Source organism: Triticum aestivum, chromosome 6A, assembly GCF_018294505.1.
Source record: "Triticum aestivum cultivar Chinese Spring chromosome 6A, IWGSC CS RefSeq v2.1, whole genome shotgun sequence".
In the NCBI taxonomy this organism is placed as follows: Eukaryota; Viridiplantae; Streptophyta; class Magnoliopsida; order Poales; family Poaceae; genus Triticum; species Triticum aestivum.
Genome location: NC_057809.1, coordinates 500093064 through 500114438, shown reverse-complemented (window position 1 = coordinate 500114438; position 21375 = coordinate 500093064). Strand labels below are relative to the sequence as shown.

The window sequence follows — 21375 nt, the reverse complement described above, 5'->3', positions numbered from 1 at the left end:
GCTATCAACAATTTGCCATTCTACTTCGCCATCGAGCCCCTTTTGTCATTTCTGAAGGACACGTTCTGCGACGCTGGCTTGGGATCCACAACTTCCAAGTCAGACCTCATCGACAACGACCACGAGGAGGGCACCCTCTCTGGCTCTTCCAAGGGGAAGAGCCCATCTGCTCTTCCAAGGGGAAAGCGCGTGTCTGCGACATCAGGGAGGGCACCCTACAGCCGTGCTCTTCCAAGGGGAAGGAGCCCATCTGCGACAACATGGTGCGCATCCAGGGTCCGTGCTCTTCCCACGGGAATGGGCCCATCCATGACAAGTGAGGAAACCCATGATTTGTTTGTCGTGCCTCTTCATAGGGGGAAACCCATGATTTGTTTTGTCGAGTCCCTTTTGTAGTGTAGTGAGAATATGTCCAGTTTTAATTGCTATATCTGGTTTTTTGCAGTATGCCTTGTTTATTTCAGTTGTTCACAATGTGATGCTCTATATGTGCAATTATTTACTGTGCAGTACATTTCATCAATCCAGTTTGAAACATACCGATAGGAATGCATATATTTGCTTGCCGTTAAGCCTGTTATAGCTAGCGTATGCCTCTTTTAAAGTTTTTTGATTGTCCGGTTGTTTGTAGTTAGCATATGTTCAGTTTCAAATGCTATCTTTGGTTGTTTGTAGTATGCCTTGTTTATTTCAGTTATTCACAACATGATGTTCTATATGTGCAAGTATGAACTGTGCAGTTCAATTTCATCAGTACCAGTTTCAACAATACCACTGTGAATGACTACATTTGGTTGCTGCATCTTGTAGTTAACACGCCTTTCCATTTTTATTTAACCATAACCAGTGTACTTAGACCGACACAATACCAGTTTGAATGACCATGTTTGCTTGTTGTTAAATGTTTGGCCTGTTGCAGTTAGCACACCTTTCCACTTGTTTTGCTTTACTAGCGTGCTTAAACCTGCACACTGAAGCTATCTTTTGGAGATTATTTTGTCTGCCATGTGTAATTTTGGTTGATGTTTAGCCTGTTGTGCTTAACATGCTTCTTGATGTACCTACACAGGACAATTTTGGGAACGACTGCTGTTTTCCATCGAGGTTAGTTTCATCCCATGACTTATATCTGCTCACTGTTCAGGATATTGGTAGCTGGTACCATATAGGCCAGCGGCTGATAAGGGACTAATCGGTGAATCAGACTTTTAACTGAATATATTTGCAACCCATTTTTCCTTAGGTTAACTAGGGCCATATGTAATATATCTGAGGCTAAATAGCAACATGCACTATACTTAATGTCTAAATATGCAATCCTAGGCTACATAGCAACAAGGAAGAGTGTTACATTAATGTTCTAATGATGTCTAGATATACGTAGAAGAGCAGTAGCAGCAACAACACAGCCCTGTTTGGATACTCAACTTAGCTAGAGGTTAGAGTTAGTTTCTAGCTCATTACTAACCCTGAACTAACTCCATACAAAGAGTTGTTTGTATGGCATGGTTAGATTGACAATAAATGCACTAGGAGAACTAGCTCCAATTAGCACCTCTTGGGTTGGATACTAGATTTTTGGGTGGGTTATAGATGCAACTAGCTCAAACTAGCCCTCTTGTTTAGATATACTTTAGGGCTATTTGATCCCGAACTAGCTCAAACTAACTGTAACACGTGGATACAGCAATAGATAATTTGTAAGAATGAACTAAACTCCTTCCGGCCCATAATATAAGATGTTAATTCATCTAGTATGTGAGTATATTGGATGTTATAAGATACTCCCTCCGTTCCTAAATATTTGCCTTTTTAGAGATTTCAAATAGACTACCGCATACAGATGTATATAGACATATTATAAAAGAGTGTTGTACTACATCATTGTGCAATTGCTGTTTAGCTTCTAATATTAACTTGGTGCTTTTAGGTACATATGTCATTGGTAAAGATTCGCGTTTCGACCCTTTCTGCGTATGGGGCAATGAGATATCGATGAACCAAGATCAAGTGAGGAAGCTGATAAAGATTGTTAGTAAAATGGGTCCAAAGATGGCAATTAAACTATTTGTTTACACTTTATCCAAGAGAACATCAAACTGTAGGATGGTAAGTAAGAACTCTGCAGCCTTCTTTTTACTGCCCATCCTTTGTGGTGGTTGCCAAAGCAGTTTACTCAAGATTACCTCTCAAACTACATGATTGGTGGGCATGCAAAGGTTAAAGTATTTCTACCGGAACACGATGATTATCTATATGTTTTCATGAAGATCGTGAAGGATGGGCGGTCGGCCATCACAAGGGGTTGGACTAGAGTCGTGTGTGCCTTCTGCATGGAGGAGGGCACAATATGGGCATTCCGCTTCACCTTGTTCAGCAACCAGAATATATTTCGCCTCTTTCTTTACCGTCTTTAATAGTACAAGTATACAACTATGGTTCATCATTCTTTATTTGGTTCTTATATAATTCTTGAACATATGTACCTATAAATCGAATAATGCATTGGTTGTTTGAACCTGATGGATATGAATAAAGTTGTAGCATACATTCAAATTCAAATCCAAATCCAGTACAATTGGAAAAGCAGCAATTAAATTATGGTGAAATTATGCTCTCCAGGTTGTTATGGCACACACGGTTGATAAAACACAAACGTTTGCGATATGCACAATAATCGGAGATGATTCACAGAGAGGAAACGTGTGCAAGTGTGAACACAGTTGCCGTTTGCAAAGCGTGTGCGATGTCAGACAATATCACAAACGGTGTGGGCAAACTAAACGTTTGTGTTAGTTGCCTTATATTACACGATTCACAACCATGAACTGTTTCTGATGAAGTATGCATCGTAAATGTTGCACCACAGAATAGCGTGTGCGATAGTTGTCGTGTACGACGATGCTATGACGGTTCGACGTTTCATAATCCCGTCCGACACTTGTATGACGATTAGCTAATCTTCTTAACGGTGAACCGTTTGTGATGGGCCGCACATCATACACGTTCTATAATAGTGAACCGTTTGTGATGGGTCATGCATCATAAATGTAGCACCACAGAATACCGACTGCGATGGCAATGCGAGCAGAAATGAGTAGGAGTACTATAGGGGCCCTATCCCTGACGGTTTCTGGGTCGTGTGGGAAGGACCCCCCTATCGCCCACACTCACTTGGCGACGGTTCCAAATGTCGTCGCGGAAAGGGGTTTTAAACCGTTTATTTAGGACCGACGCGCACCAGTGCCACTTCATAGTTGGAGCGTTGAATGCTTGCACTTCCCTTGTAAAGGAAGACAACATGGTGCCATGCTTCCTTGGCCATGGTGAAAGGTCGGAGATGTGCAAGATCTTCGGACGGAATAGCATCTTGGATGATGAAGAGAGCATTCTCGTTGAATTGATGATCCGCGGCTTATCTCGAGGTGAAGTTGCTTGGGTCATGCAGATAGAAACCTTGCTCAATGATTCTCCAAAGATTAGTATTGACATGATTTAAATGACGTTTAAAGCGATAGACCCAAGAGTCAAAATCCTCATTTTTCACAATCTTAGGAGGAGGACCCGCATGATTTAAGTGAGTGGAGGGAACCGGTCCTCCATAAGTGAGAGGAGGTTCAACATGGGCAAAGATGCCGTTTCCACTTTTACCACTAGACAAAGGAACTTTATCACTAGAAGCTTCCCCTTGTCGGAGTTAGCATCCGTCACCTTGTTAGTGGGATCGACACTTCCAACGGTGCGGTGGGTAACTTGAGACCATCAAGAAAGTTCTTGAGCATGCCTTTGACCTCGGCTGTCATGGAGGTTTTCAATGTGTCCAAAGCCACATTGAACTCCTCACGTGAGATCAGGGTTCCCCCATCGGCCGTAGACGAGGACAGAGTCACACCGGGGTGCTCCTCCTCACCGTCTACGGTGTCAACCATACTCTTCGGACGGCAAAGTCCTAATAAAGATACGAGGCTTTGATACCAATTTAAAGGATCGATATAGTTGACTAGAGGGGGGGGGGGTGAATAGGCAACTAACAATTTTTAGCTTTTCTTTACCAATTTAAACTTTGCATCAAAGTAGGTTGTCTAGATATGCAACTAGGTGAGCAACCTATATGATGCAACAACAATAAGTACACAAGAAAGCAAGGGTGCAACACAAGATAAGCTTGCATGAGTAAAGGGACGAGATAACCAAGAGTGGAGCCGGTGAAGACGAGGATGTGTTACCGAAGTTCCTTCCCTTTGAGAGGAAGTACGTCTCCATTGGAGCAGTGTGGAGGCACAATGCTCCCCAAGAAGCCACTAGCTAGGGCCACTGTATTCTCCTCACGCCCTCACACAATGCGAGATGTCGTGATTCCACTATTGGTGCCCTTGAAGGCGGCGACCAGACCTTTACATACAAGGTTGAGGCAATCTCCACAACTTAATTGGAGGCTCCCAACGACACCACAAAGCTTCACCACATTGGAATATGGCTCCGCGGTGACCTCAACCGTCTAGGGTGCTCAAACACCCAAGAGTAACAAGATCCGCAAGGGATTAGTGGGGGAATCAAATTTCTCTTGGTGGAAGTGTAGATCGGGGCCTTCTCAACCAATCCCTAGGAAATCAACAAGTTTGATTGGCTAGGGAGAGAGATCGGGTGAGAATGGAGCTTAGGGGTGGAAGAGGTAGTCAACTCGGAGAAGAAGACTCCCCTTTTATAGTGAAAGAACAAATCCAACCGTTATCCACCAACTCAGCCTGCGACAAGCAGTACTACCGCAAGGGCCAACGGTACTACCGCGAAGCACTGCGGTACTACCGCTGGCACGACAGGGGCTAAAACTAGTCCTGAAGCGCTAAGGCAGAGAGCGGTAAAACCGCTGGCGCGGTACTGCCGCCCCCCTGCGGTACTACCGCAGGGCAAGACTGGTCTAGGCTGGGAAGGCACGGACATATAAAAATACATCTGTGGCAACTTCTGCTGAGTTACGATCCATGCAAAAATTCGACACGGTACTACCGAAAGCCTGGAGAGGTACTACCGCGTAGGGCGCGGATGTAAAAAATTACATCCGTCCCTACTTCCGCTCGTGCTGTTGTGCAGGCCTGAGGCCACGGTACTACCGCATCCAAGAAGCGGTACTACCGTGGGCACCCGTGGTACTACCGCGCCCGTGGCTAGTACCACCGCAGGGGCCTGTGGTACTACCGCTCTGAGGAGAAGTACTACCGCATGCCCCAGTTCAGCAACACTAGGAATCCTTCATTTTGCAGAAATACGGAGAGACGGAGGATGATCCAAAGAGCCAAAGGAAAGGTGGTGCAAAAAAAGGAACGAACGTGTACGTGATGATTCCATCCAAACCTTTCCAATGCGGACCCCCTCTTAATAGTACGGCTTTTCTACGACTCAAATCCACCGAAAAGAAACATAGAGAAACGTCGTCTTCAATGATCTTCGAGGGGCACCAAAACGTCTTGTGCTTAGGCATGATATATCTGAAATGCTCATGCACAAGATTAGTCCGCAAAAGCATTGTCATCAATCACCAAAACTACTAAGGGATAAATATGCGCTTACACTAACTATATCGACTCGGATTTAAGAAACTGAATGCTTCTTTTGGTGACAATGCCATATCTCTTTAGTGCTTTCACCAACTGGTTCTTGCTTCTGAACACCATTGTCAAGCTGAAGTGTGAAATCTTTGTGTCATTATTGTAGGAAACTGGCTCTTCCTCCTTGCTACATGCCCATCAGAATATTCATCATATGAGTAATCCTCATCAGATGAATCATAGCCCCAGTCCTTCTCCTCTGCTTCTAGTTGTTCCTCCATATTTGTAATTAGCTCAACTAGAACTGGAGCTATGGAATCTTTGTGAATTCAACGCTTGGTATGTCTCATCTTCTTCTTAATTTCCTAGCATGCCTTTTTAGCTCCACAACTTCTGAAGTTCCCCCACAATCCTCACTGTGTGGCTCATATTCAGGGTCCGATTCAGATCCACTAACCGATTTGCATCTGGTGCTTGACTTGGACCATGTCCTACTGCAACATTTGGTGCTTCACTTGGACCATTTCCTGTTGCGGCATCTAGTGCTTGACTTGGATTAAACACCTGAGAAATTGGAAGCTGAGAGCCTGCTGACACTTGCTTTGCTGGCACTTGCCTTCTTCTTCCACGAACTTGTTTAACTGGACAGCTAATTACTCGAGTAATCACACCACTGCCATCAGGAACCATAACATGCTCCACAAATTCAACCTCATCATCTGAACCTCCACCTGGTTCTACATTGATGACAATTGGTGTTGCTTGAAACTGCATCGGTATTTCCCCAAAGAGGAAGGGATGATGCAGTACAACTACGGTAGGTATTTCCCTCAGTTGTGAAACCAAGGTATCAATCTAGTAGGAGAACCAAGCAACACTATACAAACGGTAGCTGCACACAAAGAACAAATACTTGCAACCCGACGCGTAAGAGGGGTTGTCAATCCCTCCACGGTAAAAAGATAGATAAATTTGTGGTAGATTGGTCAAATAGCTCTCGATAAAGCGCGAAATAAAATAAGTAATAAAAAAGTGCAGCAAGGTATTTTTGGGTTTTTAGAATAATAGATCTAAAAATAAAAGCGAATAAAAATAGATCTCAAGGCAAATATGATAAAGAATAGACCCGGGGGCCGTAGGTTTCACTAGTGGCTTCTCTCGAGAAATATCACACGGTGGGTAAACAAATTACTGTTGGGCAATCGATAGAAGATTGAATAATTATGACGATATCCAAGGCAATGATCAATATATAGGCATCACATCCAAGATTACTAGACCGACTCATGCCTGCATCTACTACTATTACTCCATATATCGACCGCTATTCAGCATGCATGTAGTGTATTGAGATCATGGAGAAATGGAGTAATGCAATAAGAACGATGACATGATGTAGACGAGATCTATTCATGTAGGAACAGGCCCCATCTTGTTATCCTTAATAGCAACGATACATGAGTGTCTTGCTGCCCCTTCCGTCACTGGGAAAGAACACCGCAAAATCGAACCCATCAAAAAGCACCTCTTCCCATGGCAAGAAAAATCGATCTAGTTGGCCTAACAAACCGAAGATTCGAAGAAGAAATACAAGACTATAAATAATCATGCATATAAGAGATCAAAGAAGATTCAAATAATATTCATGGATATAGATCTGATCATAAACTCAAAGTTCATCGGATCCCAACAAACACACCGCAAAAAGTGTTACATCAAATAGATCTCCAAGAGACCATTGTATTGAGAATCAAAAGAGTGAGAGGAAGCCATCTAGCTACTGCCTACGGACCCTTAGGTCTATGGTGGACTACTCACGCATCATCGAAGAGGCACCAATGAGGATGATGAACCCCTCCGTGATGGTGTTAGATTGGATCTCGTGGTTCTGGAATTTGCGGCGGCTGGAATTGTGTTTCGTCGACTCTCCTAGGGTTCTGGAATACTTGCGAATTTATAGGGCAAAGAGGCGGTGCAGGGGGCTTCGTGGGGGGCACAACCCCTGGGCGCGCCCTGGTGGGTTGTGCTCACCACGGGCCTCCTCTCTGGTACTTTCTTGGCCCACAACGTGTCTTCTGGTCCAGAAAAAATCCCCAAAAGTTTCGCTGCGTTTGGACTCCGTTTGGTACTGATATTCTGCGAAGTAAAAAACAAGCAAGAAACAACAACTGTCACTGGGCACTATGTCAATAGGTCAGTCCCAAAAAATGATATAAAGTTGCTACAAAATGAATATAAAATATCCTAGAATGATAATATAACAGCATAGAACAAGCAAAAATTATAGATACGTTGGAGACATATCAACAATGACAGGTTCATCATCATCAGTTAGCTCCATTATCTTATCATTTTCAAAATCACTCCCACTGCTGCTATGCTCATTGTCCTTCTCTCCATGGTACTCAACATATATGTCTGCTACTCCTCCCACATTAGTGTACTCTCCCATCTGCACACATTTATTGTCGTCATTCAGAAACATCAAGCCATCTGCCATTGATTTACCAGGTATTTGAAAATAAAATTTCATTGATTCCTTCAACTGCATATGATCTTTCAAAAACCCCTTGACCTCCTGCAGTGACAACTTATCCCTCTCAATCTCTGACATCTCATCCCCCCCCCCCGACACACGCACATATTGCAAATTAGGACCATTGTCGATGAACTTGCCACCAAAATGGAATCTCACGTTGAGTATCTCCGTAGGATCCATGATGAAACTGAAATAAACAGAGCAATATCACTTGCCCATACTACTATGAACAATTTGAACGCAAAAAACAAACCCTAATAGTATCAAAATCCTTACTTTCCCTCCACAAAAATACTGCAAATCCCGCGCCTAAAACCCTAACCCTAATGTTGTGCACAAGGGTCAAAAAATCGGTGCCTAGAGGAGGAGGACATCGGGGACATACCTTAGCCCGTCGCGCCCCGGCTAGATCGTCGCCGCTGCCGTCGATCACCCGCCTGCCGCCATTGCCGTTGCGGGAGTAAAGAAGAATAGAGGGGGGACGCCTCCTCGATTGCTTCGTTGGATGGGCTGTCGTAGTGGGCCGGGCCACCTTCTACGCACCGAACCGGCCATCTCCCTCTGTCTCGAAAAAAAGAAGAGCAATCCCGGCTGCGGCTTTGTCACGTCAGCAATCCCTGTTTGGGAAAGGCTGTCAGGGTTCATTTTAGACCTGGATCAGTGAGTCCAGGGTGCCAATTTCGGGGATTGTGAGTTGGGGTTCAATTCAGCTAACGTGTACCAGTCCAGGGTTTATTTTTGGACTTTTTCCTTTAAAAATTGGTTGCGTCTTCCCGTGGTCACTGGGCGCCCACCCGGCCAACTGCCCAGATTCACTCGATATGCTTACGAATCACGTACACACACTCAGAACGCACAGTTCCCTACGTGAGAGCACGGCACCCGCACGCTCCTCCTGCTGTTTCCAATTTCATTTCATTTTTTACCTCCTCCTCTCCCACGCATCCGCGTCTGGACTCCACCATGGCGGCAGTCCGAAGCGCAGCCATCTCCGCTGCCGCAGTCGTTGCGCCGCGCGGCTTTGGCAGGCGCCGTCGTCTTGTCCCCTGCTTCGCGGCGCCTGCACGAGGCGCATCAGGAGTCACCGCCTCCGCTTCCGGGAAGATGCTCCCGCGCTCTGCCCTACATGCTAGCGCCTCCACCACTGGGGCGCCCGACTCCGACGAGGCCGCTGCGGTGAGTATTCGCCCCGTTGGCGCATTCCATCGAGCAAGTTGCAGGCCGGCCTTTCTTTCTTAGTTCCTTGTGCAGGAATCTTTGGTGGAGGCGGAGCTGAGCAAACTCGCCTGCCCAATCTGCTATTACCCGCTCGTAAGCTCGATAGATCATCAGTCAGCGTAAGTGGTCTTTCCATTTGCGTGCTAGCAGTATTCCAGGGTGCTACTGACTAGTACTGAGCGATTGTTCGTCGGTTCCTTTTCAGGCCATCCAAATCCGATTCTACCCTTGAATGTTCTACCTGCAAGAAATTGTTCTCTAAGGATGATTACTGGGATCTGACTGTGGCAGTTGGTTCTACTGAGTACTCCGAGACCATGCCTGCTGCAACTGAGCTTTTCAGGTAAAATGTGTTATTATTTTAAAATTAGGCAAGTTCATGATGGTAGATGAACACGGGGCATTTTTTTTAACCGGGCATAACCCCTTTCCATTAACTGAATAACGGAAATACAAAGTCCAGATCCAGAGTCTTAAGGAGGCGGGAATGGGGCGAGCGAGTTCAAACGCATCGCCGGGAAACCCACTACAGAAACTCGCCAGGACATAGGGCATTATAAAAGGCTGGCACGTTGCTGGGAAAACATTGCTTAAATAAAAAAAGAGGCTGGCAGATATGGCCATCTTTTGAATTATGCCATGGGCATAATGTAGTTAATCATTCTGATTCAGTTCTTTCAGAGTAACAACGAATTAACGATTATAGACCAATTAACCTCAGAAAGCATGTCCTAGAATTTAGGACTGTTTAACATGCACTGCAAGATAACTCGGTGACCATGAAACCTTGAACATGTTGGACTAGCCAGACGGTGTGTGATGAAATGTGCGCAATTGTTAGTAATGCTGGGAAGCTGGGACGAAGATTACTGTAGTGTATTTGTTAATTAGTGTTATTCAGGCTATTCCTTACGAATGATTGTTTGAACAGGACCCAACTGGTATCATTTCTTTATGAGAGAGGATGGCGCCAAAATTTCATATGGGGTGGTTTTCCAGGCTTAGAGAAAGAGGTCACGTCGCTCGACTATCATTTGATGAAATAATCAATCACAATCATCATTATATACTGTATAAATTATCTAACTGGCTCCTTTTCTTACTCTAATGAGAGAGAAAATTGGTACCTACAGAGCAATCTGTTACTATATACTCTTGTGTGGTTACAGGTTAGCAAGCTCCAACCAAATAAATATTGTGAGAAATATGGTCATAGACCCTTACAACAAGTTGCGGACTAGTTTATTAGTAATTAGCTAGTCAGATCCTATTTGCTTATGCACATATTTAAGCATTATGTATCATTTGTGCCTGCAATTATATTTACTCAACTTTCTAAAAACATTACAATACAACTACAGTTTGAGATGGCTAAGGATTATTTGAAGCCAAAAAGTGGAGGGATTATAATTGATGCAAGCTGTGGAAGTGGGTTATTTTCAAGATTATTTGTTAAAAGCGAACTATATTGCCTTGTTGTGGCACTAGATTTCTCAGAGAATATGTTGAAGCAATGCAAGGAATTCATCAAGCAGGAAAACATTTCAGACGAGTATGGTTTACAGTTCTCCTGATGCTCAAGTTTTCTTTCTTTCTGTAACTGCTTTGACGCACACGATTAATGGCCTGAGCTGTCATTCATCTCCTTTATAGCTTCTTCCTGTGATTGTTTTTTCTAATGTTGAATGAGCACTCCAATATTTTTTTTCCTATTGTTTCAGACGCTTAGTATTGGTGAGAGCTGATATATCTAGGCTTCCTTTTGTGAGTGGCTCAATTGATGCTCTGCATGCAGGTGCTGCAATTCATTGTTGGCCATCCCCAGCTTGTGCTGTAAGGGTCCTACTGGATATTCAAATTTATTTCTGCAAAATACTCTTCCTCCTTAAGTGTCTCTTAATATTCAAAGAAGTCAATGTGCTTTTGTGCCTCAGTTGTTCCTTGATTATGTATTTTTTATAGTGCCATACCATTTTGGTTGCTCCACATTCTACTCTGGAATCAAAACACACATGAATATATGCTAGTTTCTGTGCTTCAGTTATAAAGATCATTGGAAACGGGCATAGCACTATGATCACGATGGGGATATGCACATGTCCGCTATCACACACACAGGGAATCGATATAAGTAAGAAGCAAGATGCAAGAAATCTTTTTCAGGTGCTTTCTGGAAAAGTATATTAAGCTTTGCCTCATGAACTTAATGAAGAAGAATGTTTCACTTTCCTAAAAAAAATTAGCTTACGTTGTCGTGTATATGTAAGTAAGTTTGCATCAACAAGCTTCTTTAGCCATAATTTATGTATCCATAACTTTGCAGTAATATGCTATTTGCTACCACTCTACTTAGGCCAAAAGGATAAAAAATCTAAAATATTTTGGCATTTTTGTAGGTTGCAGAAATCAGTCGAGTCCTTCGCCCTGGGGGTGTTTTTGTTGGTTCTACTTTCATAGCAGATGTTCTTCCACCAGTAATCCCATTACTGAGGATTGGACGCCCGGTAATCCTGAGTTCCCGACTCCCTAGTAACCCACAAACAGTTCTCTTTATATGGCCATTACAGCTTATTATTTTCACAACCACGAACCACGGTAGGTATTTAGAATTGATCGCTTAATAGCTTGACACCTCCATATTGGTAGAAGGGAGATTAAGCTTCAGAGAATCTGATACTGCTATTTACAGATTCACTTTGCTCAACTCTGTTCCGCCATAAACTTATCTCTTTGAACAATCTTGCAGTACATTGATCAAATCACAGGCAATAATACCTTCTTATCAGAGCTGGAGCTTGAAGATCTTTGTAGTGCATGTGGGCTGGTTAATTTTACATTTGTCAGAAATGGATTCTATATAATGTTCTCTGCTACTAAAGCAAGCTAGTTAAATAACTGAAGAACCACCTGAAGCATTATCACATAGCTCCTTGATTATGCATTGTAAGTCGTGAATACACCCTTTGATAATCGACTTAAATGAATTGTACGTCGGTTTATCTTCCCTATCTCTTATTCTAAATGTTGAGTTTTTTGTTGCAGGTTCCTCGTAAGCCAACCTTTCTGTCAGCACTGATAGTTTTGCTTAAGGTATGTGTGATGTGAATAGCGAAAGCGTACGTTTGACTTCACTGACGTCATAGTGGGATTGATCATAGCAATTATTTATGTAAAAGTTGAAGAAAAAATCTTCATGTAAAGCAGTGGAGGTCCTTAACCTGTAAATTTTGTGCATTCTTGTATTGATTTGATTCAAGAGCGTTGATCGCCTAGCAGTGATGTCGGACGGTCTTAGTGGAGAGTCTGTGCTGAGGTAGGAACCTCGAAAGATTTCTCGGTTCCTGACCTCACCAGTCCTAAAATATTTGTAGACTCAAGTTTGTTGAAATCTTGGAGATGACTGGACCGTCTGAAATGTAAGTTATCAATGCGCTTTTTTTTTACGGGTAGTTATCAATGTGCTTTGCAAGTACTTTTAGAGATGAGAAACCATACAATTTCTGTGGTAACTTTTTTTTGAGGGATACTGTTGACGCTCAAAAATGGCATGATCGCAAAGAGTAACTTGAGGCTATAATGAGATGATGTCAAATTTATGATTTCATGTCACCATTGGATGACTCTCTTCAAGCCGATGAGAATAAATATATAGATGGTCTAAAACGGAGCTTGGATGCAAAAGTTATGACAATCTTAGAGATGTTCGTATTGACACCAGATTAGAAAATGGCATGAAATCTAACCAAGATGGCCTCTGATGGAAAAATTTACAACTGCAAAGTTCTTCGTATCGTCGAAACGGACGATTTTGATATAAAAATCGTCCCCATCCGAGGTCGTATGCAAAAGTTACAGACAAAATCGTGCGCTGCAGCAGTGTTTGGCCGGATCATTCGGGCCGGGGCCCGGATCATCCGGGAAATTGAAGCACCGAAAACAACAAAAGGTTTATGATGAAGCCGGATGATCTGGGTCCAGTCCCGGATGATCCGGGTGGAGGCCGGACAATCCGGGTAGAAGTCCGGACGTCCGGACAGCTTTTTCTACTACAGACTTTAGAAAACGGCCCGAAACACCATTTATATGGCCTCAGATCGAAAAGTGTTCAACATGAAAGTTGTGCGTCTCGTCGAGGCGGTTGATTTTGATACAAAAACGTCCAAATCCGAGGTCGTATGTGGATTCTAGAGCCAAAATAGTGAGCTGCTATTAGAAAACTGGGCTAGGTCGGATCATCCGGGCCTAGAGCCGGACATCCGGACCGGAGGTCGTGAGAAGTCCGAGTTTGGTTAGATTTTGATGATTTGGACGGCAAGGCAAGTCCTTTTCTTGTACGGGAAGTCCATCCGCCTCTTATATAGATAAAAGGTGACGGCCGATTGAACAACAACACACAATCGAACAAACACATCTACATCTTTTACCTTTACTTTTCCTCCTCCCTTCTTCTTCTTCTTCCTTGTTCTTCGTTTGTTCTTCTTCATTGCAGGGCGGCGAACCTCGAGGCCCTAGGGGCGGTCAGGCCGACCTAGGGCAGCCCATAGCCGCCGCGCGCCTTGACGGGGTCCCTCCCGGGCGTGTGGGGTTTTGGGTCTACAAAAGCGCCCGCCAACTGTCTTGCATATCGCGCTGTCGGTCGGGTCTCCTTCGACGTGAGCTGCGGTGCATCACCACCGGCGTTGAGGGTACACGTGACGTGTTCATGTGTGAACACACTTTTTGGCGACTCCGCTAGGGACGAAGCTTTGAACGGTCTCCGACCCGTTCTTGCTACGAAGAGATCGTCATCTAGGGTTTGCAATCTACAAAGGTAATATGAATACCCAATTCCCTACTATAGATGCAAATAATTCATATGATGTTACTAGATCATTCAATGATTATACTCTATCGGCCAGCCCTAGTTTTTTCAATAATGCATCTAGTTACGTGCATAGGCCGATTCAAAGTAATTTACATGTTTCAACTTCTTATGATACTAGTAACATACAACATATGTATCCTAACTCTCATGCATCGGCAACCCTACAAATCCATATGCCGATGAACAACATGATGGGTTCGGTTAATCAATTTGAAACACCTCATGTTAAAATTTCCAATAGCATAGAAGAAAGTGTTTCACCTTTTTATTCATCGGCAACTAATTTGCAGTATGTGAATCCAAACTTGCCGATGGATGGGAGAATTGGCCATGCTACTACTAGCTATTCGGCTAGTTACTCTCAACCATCATATGCTACACCTCATGTTAGTAATTTTCAGCACCGTATGCAACTGTAGATGTTTAATATTCGGCCCCGCATCTTCATGGTCATAGCCGAATAAGTGAAAATTTTACAGGAACACATGTGCCGTCATCAAATACTGTAGCATATAATGCATACTATACGCAATTCGAGAATTTCGGCAACACTCGCATACTATACGCAATTCGAGAATTTCGGCAACACTCACGAATCATTGCCGAAAGAATCTGAAAGTATTGCGGAGCAATCCCTTCCAGAAGCGGTTTGTGGCTCCGTTAAAAAAGAGCTTGGCACAAAACAAGAGAATTAGTGCTCTTTGCCTTGAACAATATGAAAATGGGTTGTTTCTTGATTATGCTGCAATAAAGGCTAGAGTTTTGCAAGAAGATGAAACTAGATGCATTGATAGAATTGGCGAAAGAACATATGGTTATACAGCAGTGCATACACCTCCACCTAGTACCGCAGCATATTATACACCCCCTACACAATTGCAAAATTTCGGCAACACTAACACTTCATTGCCGAAAGATCCTAAAAGCATTTGGGGGCAAACTAATCTAGAGCGGGCTGAGATTAAGAGGGGAGTTAAAGCTTTGCACAATAGGGTGCAAGTACTTCGCCAAGAGAGAATTGATAGGGAATTAGGTCAAAGAAAAGAAGTTTTGCCAATTGATATAACTGGTGAAAAGAATGATGATTCGGAAACTAAAAGTGCTTCAGTTGAAAAAGCCGAATCAAGTAGTATATATTCCGAATCCATCAAATCCAAAGAGGCAAGCATTGTTGAGAAAGGACATGGGAAGTATAACAAGACAACCATACTTGATTTTTCTGAAGTTAATGGAACCTACTTCTTGCCCTATGAGTTTCGTGCCATAGAAATTGATGAGCTTCAAGAACAAGAACAAGTAGCCGAAGAAAGTTTGGTGGACGAAGATCTTCAAACTAATGATGCACGAAATCAAGAGAAAGATGATGACAAGGCGTTGGGGAGCTATCCGAAGGCGGAGCAAGATATTCTTCAATTCACACCACCATCATGCTCTCCCAACATATTTGAAGAGGTATGTCTAGCAATTAATTTACCTGTTTTAAGATTTGGTCATGACTTAGTTGTTGATGCATATGTTAGAAAAAAATTCATAAGAAATATTGAGAGACCAATGAAGAAGGGTAATTTATTTGTTAGCACTCAGATTGTCACAAAGCATATCGGTCAACACATTGCACCATTCAGAAAGACCGATAGCAAAAAATTATTGTAGCCAAGGCTTTCCCCATTGATTTGTCTAAAGTTCATATCTAATTGGGTAGCTTTGCTTATTTCTTACTTGGCTTACACTTGGTCTCAATTGAGACATGTATGTTCTAACTATTTTAGTTTCAGAAATTTAAAGCCAAGGTTAAAATCTTCTAAGCAAACCGATGAAAGTATAGTTTCTTATCCAATGACATCAGTAAGGGAATGCAAAATAAAATTCATAGCCGAATGGGGTGATACAAAATCTGAACCATTCATTTGCTTAACTCCAAAGCCGTTCTCACAGCAAGATCGGCTAGAAAATAAAAAGTTTGCCTTCAATTCAAGCATGTGTGATCAAATATTTGATTTGTTGCTGAAAAATAATTACATAAGAATCTTGATCACCATGTCAAGCCATCAATTCAAGGACGAATGTATTGTAGGTTGCATCATTCGTTCAAACATAATTTTGAGGATTGCAATATGTTTCGTCAAATAGTTAAATCTGCCATTGATAAAGGACGATTGAAATTTGTTGAGACACCAAGAGATGACCAGTTTATTCCGATTGGTCTCGATGGCAGAAAGTTTTTGCATCGGCTGCTTCAAGCCGATCCATTTAAAGAGAAGGTAAAAACTGCAGGTGATGGGATCGAGTTTTCAAGTAAAGAATTTGTTGAAAAGCATAATGAACATAATCTTGAGGGCAAAAATTCCATCGAAGCTACAATGGAGACGCCAAGGACTGGGGGGCAGCAAGAAAATCCAATGATCAATGAAAGCAAACCATAAGAAAACAAATGCCGAAATAAGCGCAAGTGTAAGAGAACAAAAATCACCTTCGCTGAACTATTGGATAAATATCAAAAGAAGAGTGAAGAGAAGAATGCTTATCGGCCAAATCATGCAAAGAAACCAAGATCACCCCCAAGGCGCAAATATGAGGATCGATATTGGCAAAGTGATAATTTTAATGCAACATATTCATATCCTTATTTTTGGCCGCCAATGCCAATGCCGTGGATGCCTCCCTATGTTCATATAGATTCATATTCATCATGGGACAGGTATGATACAAGGGCACATTCTCCATCTTATTTTAGATCATCTCACCAATATTATGCATCTCCGATAAGATCAACATTTGAACAATCACATGTTAAAGACCGTTTCAATCATAACGAATCGGTCCAGAGCTCAAGGAAGAAGAAAGAGGCGGCAAAGCAAGTTTACCGCGTGAAAAGAGATGGTCGTAAGTGTGCTACTTCAGATTTGATTTCAAATAACAAAGAGCCAATTAAAGTGTTGACATTGGCTACAAAAGGCAAAGAAGTGGAGCAATCAATTGATAAAAATTAGAATGCCAAATCTGAAAAAAGAGGTTGAGGGTGCACAAGGCCCAAAACGAGTTGCCATTGGTTGAAACAAAATCACATCCGACATGCTCACTCGGCTTATCATATTGGCAAAGGAAGAAATTACAAAATCTTAGTGCACAAGAGCTGAGAAAGAAGAACATGGCATGGGTTCCCAAGAAGATCAATCAAGACAAAAATGATGTGCATGCTTCTATTCCAACAAGTACAATAAAAGTGAAGAAGGAAAAGAATGAAAGCAACAAACAATTAAGCCGAAGGTGCGCATCACAACATCAAAATCTTCGGTTAGCACATCATCCATTTTCTTCAACCATGCCGTTGATGCCTTTGCCATGGAATTCATCCCTAGGTATGATCAATTACCCTCCATGGATTTATTTTGATCCATGGATGCAACATAATTTTCTATATCATGAGAGGGTATTACCAAATTACTATACATATGGTTAGTTACATTGTTGCTAATACAAAGGGGCCGAAATATTTTATTCCTATTTTATTTGTTTATTTCAGCTATACATAATTTGGTGGGTGAATTCTACATGGACCTCATGTTAATGGCAGATATTTATCTATCGCCCTAAGAATATGTCAAAGCATGGCCGGTGTAGTATCCTAACACCGTCCTTAGTTCAATTGGAGACCAAAACAAGCCTCATGCCGCTTAAAATATTTTTTCACAATAATCAAAGCCGAATATAAAATTTTATTCGATTTGGAGCTTTTGGTTGCCATAGGTGCTATACATATTGAGGCTTTGGGTGATTCGTTATGAGTAGTACAACAAATATCCAAGAGTTATCAATGTTTTGATGAATCACTTATGTAAGGGCATATTTATCCCTAAGGTGTTTTGGTCATTGATGACAATGCGTTTGCGGACTAATAGTGTGCCTTGACTATCCCAGACGTTGCTTCGCTAGGCACAAGACGGTTGGGTGCCCCTCGGACACTGTTGAAGACGGCGTCTTTTCTATGTTTCTTTTTGGTGGATTTGAGTCGTAGGAAAACCATACTATTAAGAGGGGGTTCGTGTCGGAAAGGTTTGGGTGGAATCATCACGTACATGTTTCTTCCTTGTCCCCTCCTTTTCCCTGCACCTTGGAGCTTCCTCCGTTGTTATCTCGTCACCTTGTTTATGGCTGCTGTGTTGGCTCGTGGTAGTACTGTTGGGGAACGTTGCAGAAAATTAAAATTTTTCCTACGGTTTCACCAAGATCCATCTATGAGTTCATCTAAGCAACGAGTCAAGGGAGAGAGTTTGCATCTACATACCACTTGTAGATCGCGTGCGGAAGCTTGCAAGGTGATGATGTAGTCGTACTCGACGTGATCCAAATCACCGATGACCAGCGCCGAACGGACGGCACCTCCGCGTTCAACACACGTACGGGACGGGAGACGTCTCCTCCTTCTTGATCCAGCAAGGGGGAAGGAGAGGTTGATGAAGATCCAGCAGCACGACGGCGTGGTGGTGGATGCAGGGCGTCACAGCAGCAGGGCTTCGCCGAGACTACGAGGGAGAGACGTAACGGGGGGAGATGGAGGCGCCAGGGGCTGGTGTATCAAGTCCCTCCTCTCCCCCACTATATATAGGGGTGCCAGGGGGGGCGCCGGCCCTAGTAGATGAGATCTACTAGGGGGGGGCGGCGGCCTAGGGGAGGTTTCCCTCCCCCCCAAGGCACCTAGGGGTGCCTTCCACCACTAGGACTCCTCCTAGGGGGAAACCCTAGGCGCATGGGCCTATAGGGGCTGGTGCCCTTGGCCCATGATGGCCAAGGTGCACCCCCTACAGCCCATGTGGCCCCCCGGGACAGGTGGCCCCACCCGGTGGACCCCCGGGACCCTTCCGGTGGTCCCGGTACAATACCGATAACCCCGAAACTTGTCCCGATGCCCGAAACAGCACTTCCTATATATAATTCTTTACCTCCGAACCATTCCGGAACTCCTCGTGACGTCCGGGATCTCATCCGGGACTCCAAACAACATTCTGGTTTCTGCATATCCATATCTTCATAACCCTAGCGTCACCGAACCTTAAGTGTGTAGACCCTACGGGTTCGGGAGACATGCAGACATGACCAAGACGCTCTCAGTCAATAACCATCAGCGGGATCTGGATACCCATGATGGCTCCCACATGCTCCTCGATGTTGTCATCGGATGAACCACGATGTCGAGGATTCGATCAAACCCTGTATGCAATTCCCTTTGTCAATCGGTACGTTACTTGCCCGAGACTCGATCGTCGGTATCCCAATACCTTGTTCAGTCTCGTTACCGGCAAGTCACTTTACTCGTGCCGTAATGCATGATCCCGTGTCCAACACCTTGGTCACATTGATCTCATTATGATGATGCATTACCGAGTGGGCCCAGAGATACCTCTCCGTCATACGGAGTGACAAATCCCAGTCTCGATCCGTGTCAACCCAACAGCTACTTTCGGAGATACCTGTAATGCACCTTTATAGTCACCCAGTTACGTTGTGACGTTTGATACACCCAAGGCACTCTTACGGTATCCGGGAGTTACACGATCTCATGGTCGAAGGAAGAGATACTTGACACTTGCAAAGCTCTAGCAAAACGAACTACACGATCTTTTATGCTATGCTTAGGATTGGGTCTTGTCCATCACATCATTCTCCTAATGATGTGATCCCGTTATCAACGACATCCAATGTCCATAATCAGGAAACCATGACTATCTGTTGATCACAACGAGCTGGTCAACTAGAGGCTTACCAGGGACATAGTGTGGTCTAAGTATTCACACGTGTATTACGATTTCCTTATAATACAGTTATAGCATGAATAAAAGACAATTATCATGAACAATGAAATATAATAATACTTTTATTATTGCCTCTAGGGCATATTTCCAACAGTCTCCCACTTGCACTAGAGTCACCAATCTAGTTACATTGTGATGAATCGAACACCCATAGAGTTCTGGTGTTGATCATGTTTTGCACGCGAGAGAGGTTTAGTCAGCGGATCTGCGACATTCAGATCCGTGTGCACTTTGCAAATCTCTATGTCTCCATCTTGAACATTTTCACGGATGGAGTTGAAACGACGCTTGATGTGCCTGGTCTTCTTGTGAAACCTGGGCTCCTTTGCGAGGGCAATTGCTCCAGTGTTGTCACAGAAGAGTTTGATCGGCCCCGACGCATTGGGTATGACTCCTAGGTCGGTGATGAACTCCTTCACCCAAATCGCTTCATGTGCTTCCTCCGAGGCTGCCATGTACTCCGCTTCACACGTAGATCCCGCCACGACGCTCTGCTTGCAGCTGCACCAGCTTAGTGCTCCACCATTCAACATATACACGTATCCGGTTTGTGACTTAGAGTCATCCAGATCTGAGTCGAAGCTAGCGTCGACGTAACCCTTTATGACGAGCTCTTCGTCTCCTCCATAAACGAGAAACATGTCCTTTGTCCTTTTCAGGTACTTCAGGATATTCTTGACCGCTGTCCAGTGTTCCTTGCCGGGATTACTTTGGTATCTTGCTACCAAACTTACGGCAAGGTTTACATCGGGTCTGGTACACAGCATGGCATACATAATAGATCCTATGGCTGAAGCATAGGGGATGACACTCATCTCTTCTTTATCTTTTGCCGTGGTCGGTGACTGAGCTGAGCTCAGTCTCATACCTTGTAACATAGGCAAGAACCCCTTCTTGGACTGATCCATTCTGAATCTCTTCAAAATCTTATCAAGGTATGTACTTTGTGAAAGACCTATGAGGCGTCTCGATCTATCTCTATAGATCTTGATGCCTAATATATAAGCAGCTTCTCCAAGGTCCTTCATTGAAAAACACTTATTCAAGTAGGCCTTAATGCTGTCCAGAAATTCTATATTATTTCCCATCAGGAGTATGTCATCTACATATAATATGAGAAATGCTACAGAGCTCCCACTCACTTTCTTGCAGGCTTCTCCATAAGTCTGCATAAACCCAAACGCTTTGATCATCTCATCAAAGCGAATGTTCCAACTCCGAGATGCTTGCACCAGTCCATAAATGGATCGCTGGAGCTTGCATACTTTGTTAGCGTTCTGAGGATCGACAAAACCTTCCGGCTGCATCATATACAGTTCTTCCTTAAGATGCCCGTTAAGGAATGCTGTTTTGACGTCCATCTGCCATATCTCATAATCATAGTATGCGGCAATTGCT

At 43.5% G+C, this 21375-nt stretch overlaps 1 protein-coding gene across 6 annotated transcripts; it reads left to right on the top strand.

The window, feature by feature from the left end:
- Positions 1-8908: 8908 nt before the first annotated feature.
- On the top strand, positions 8909-12746 carry LOC123128114 (uncharacterized methyltransferase At1g78140, chloroplastic). Of its 6 annotated transcripts, none has more exons than XM_044548039.1 (10): positions 8909-9261; positions 9325-9422; positions 9509-9646; positions 10235-10316; positions 10665-10855; positions 11099-11136; positions 11345-11466; positions 11700-11807; positions 12050-12246; positions 12346-12746. In XM_044548039.1, the coding sequence occupies exons 1-9, from the start codon at positions 9049-9051 to the stop codon at positions 12188-12190; spliced, it is 1131 nt and encodes a 376-aa protein (XP_044403974.1). In that variant the 5' UTR covers positions 8909-9048; the 3' UTR covers positions 12191-12246; positions 12346-12746. The 6 variants fall into 6 exon arrangements, with proteins under 6 accessions (XP_044403974.1, XP_044403978.1, XP_044403975.1 ...); XM_044548040.1 differs by having other exon boundaries at positions 8915-9261; positions 9337-9422; XM_044548043.1 differs by lacking the exon at positions 11345-11466 and having other exon boundaries at positions 8910-9261.
- The last annotated feature ends 8629 nt before the right edge of the window (positions 12747-21375 follow it).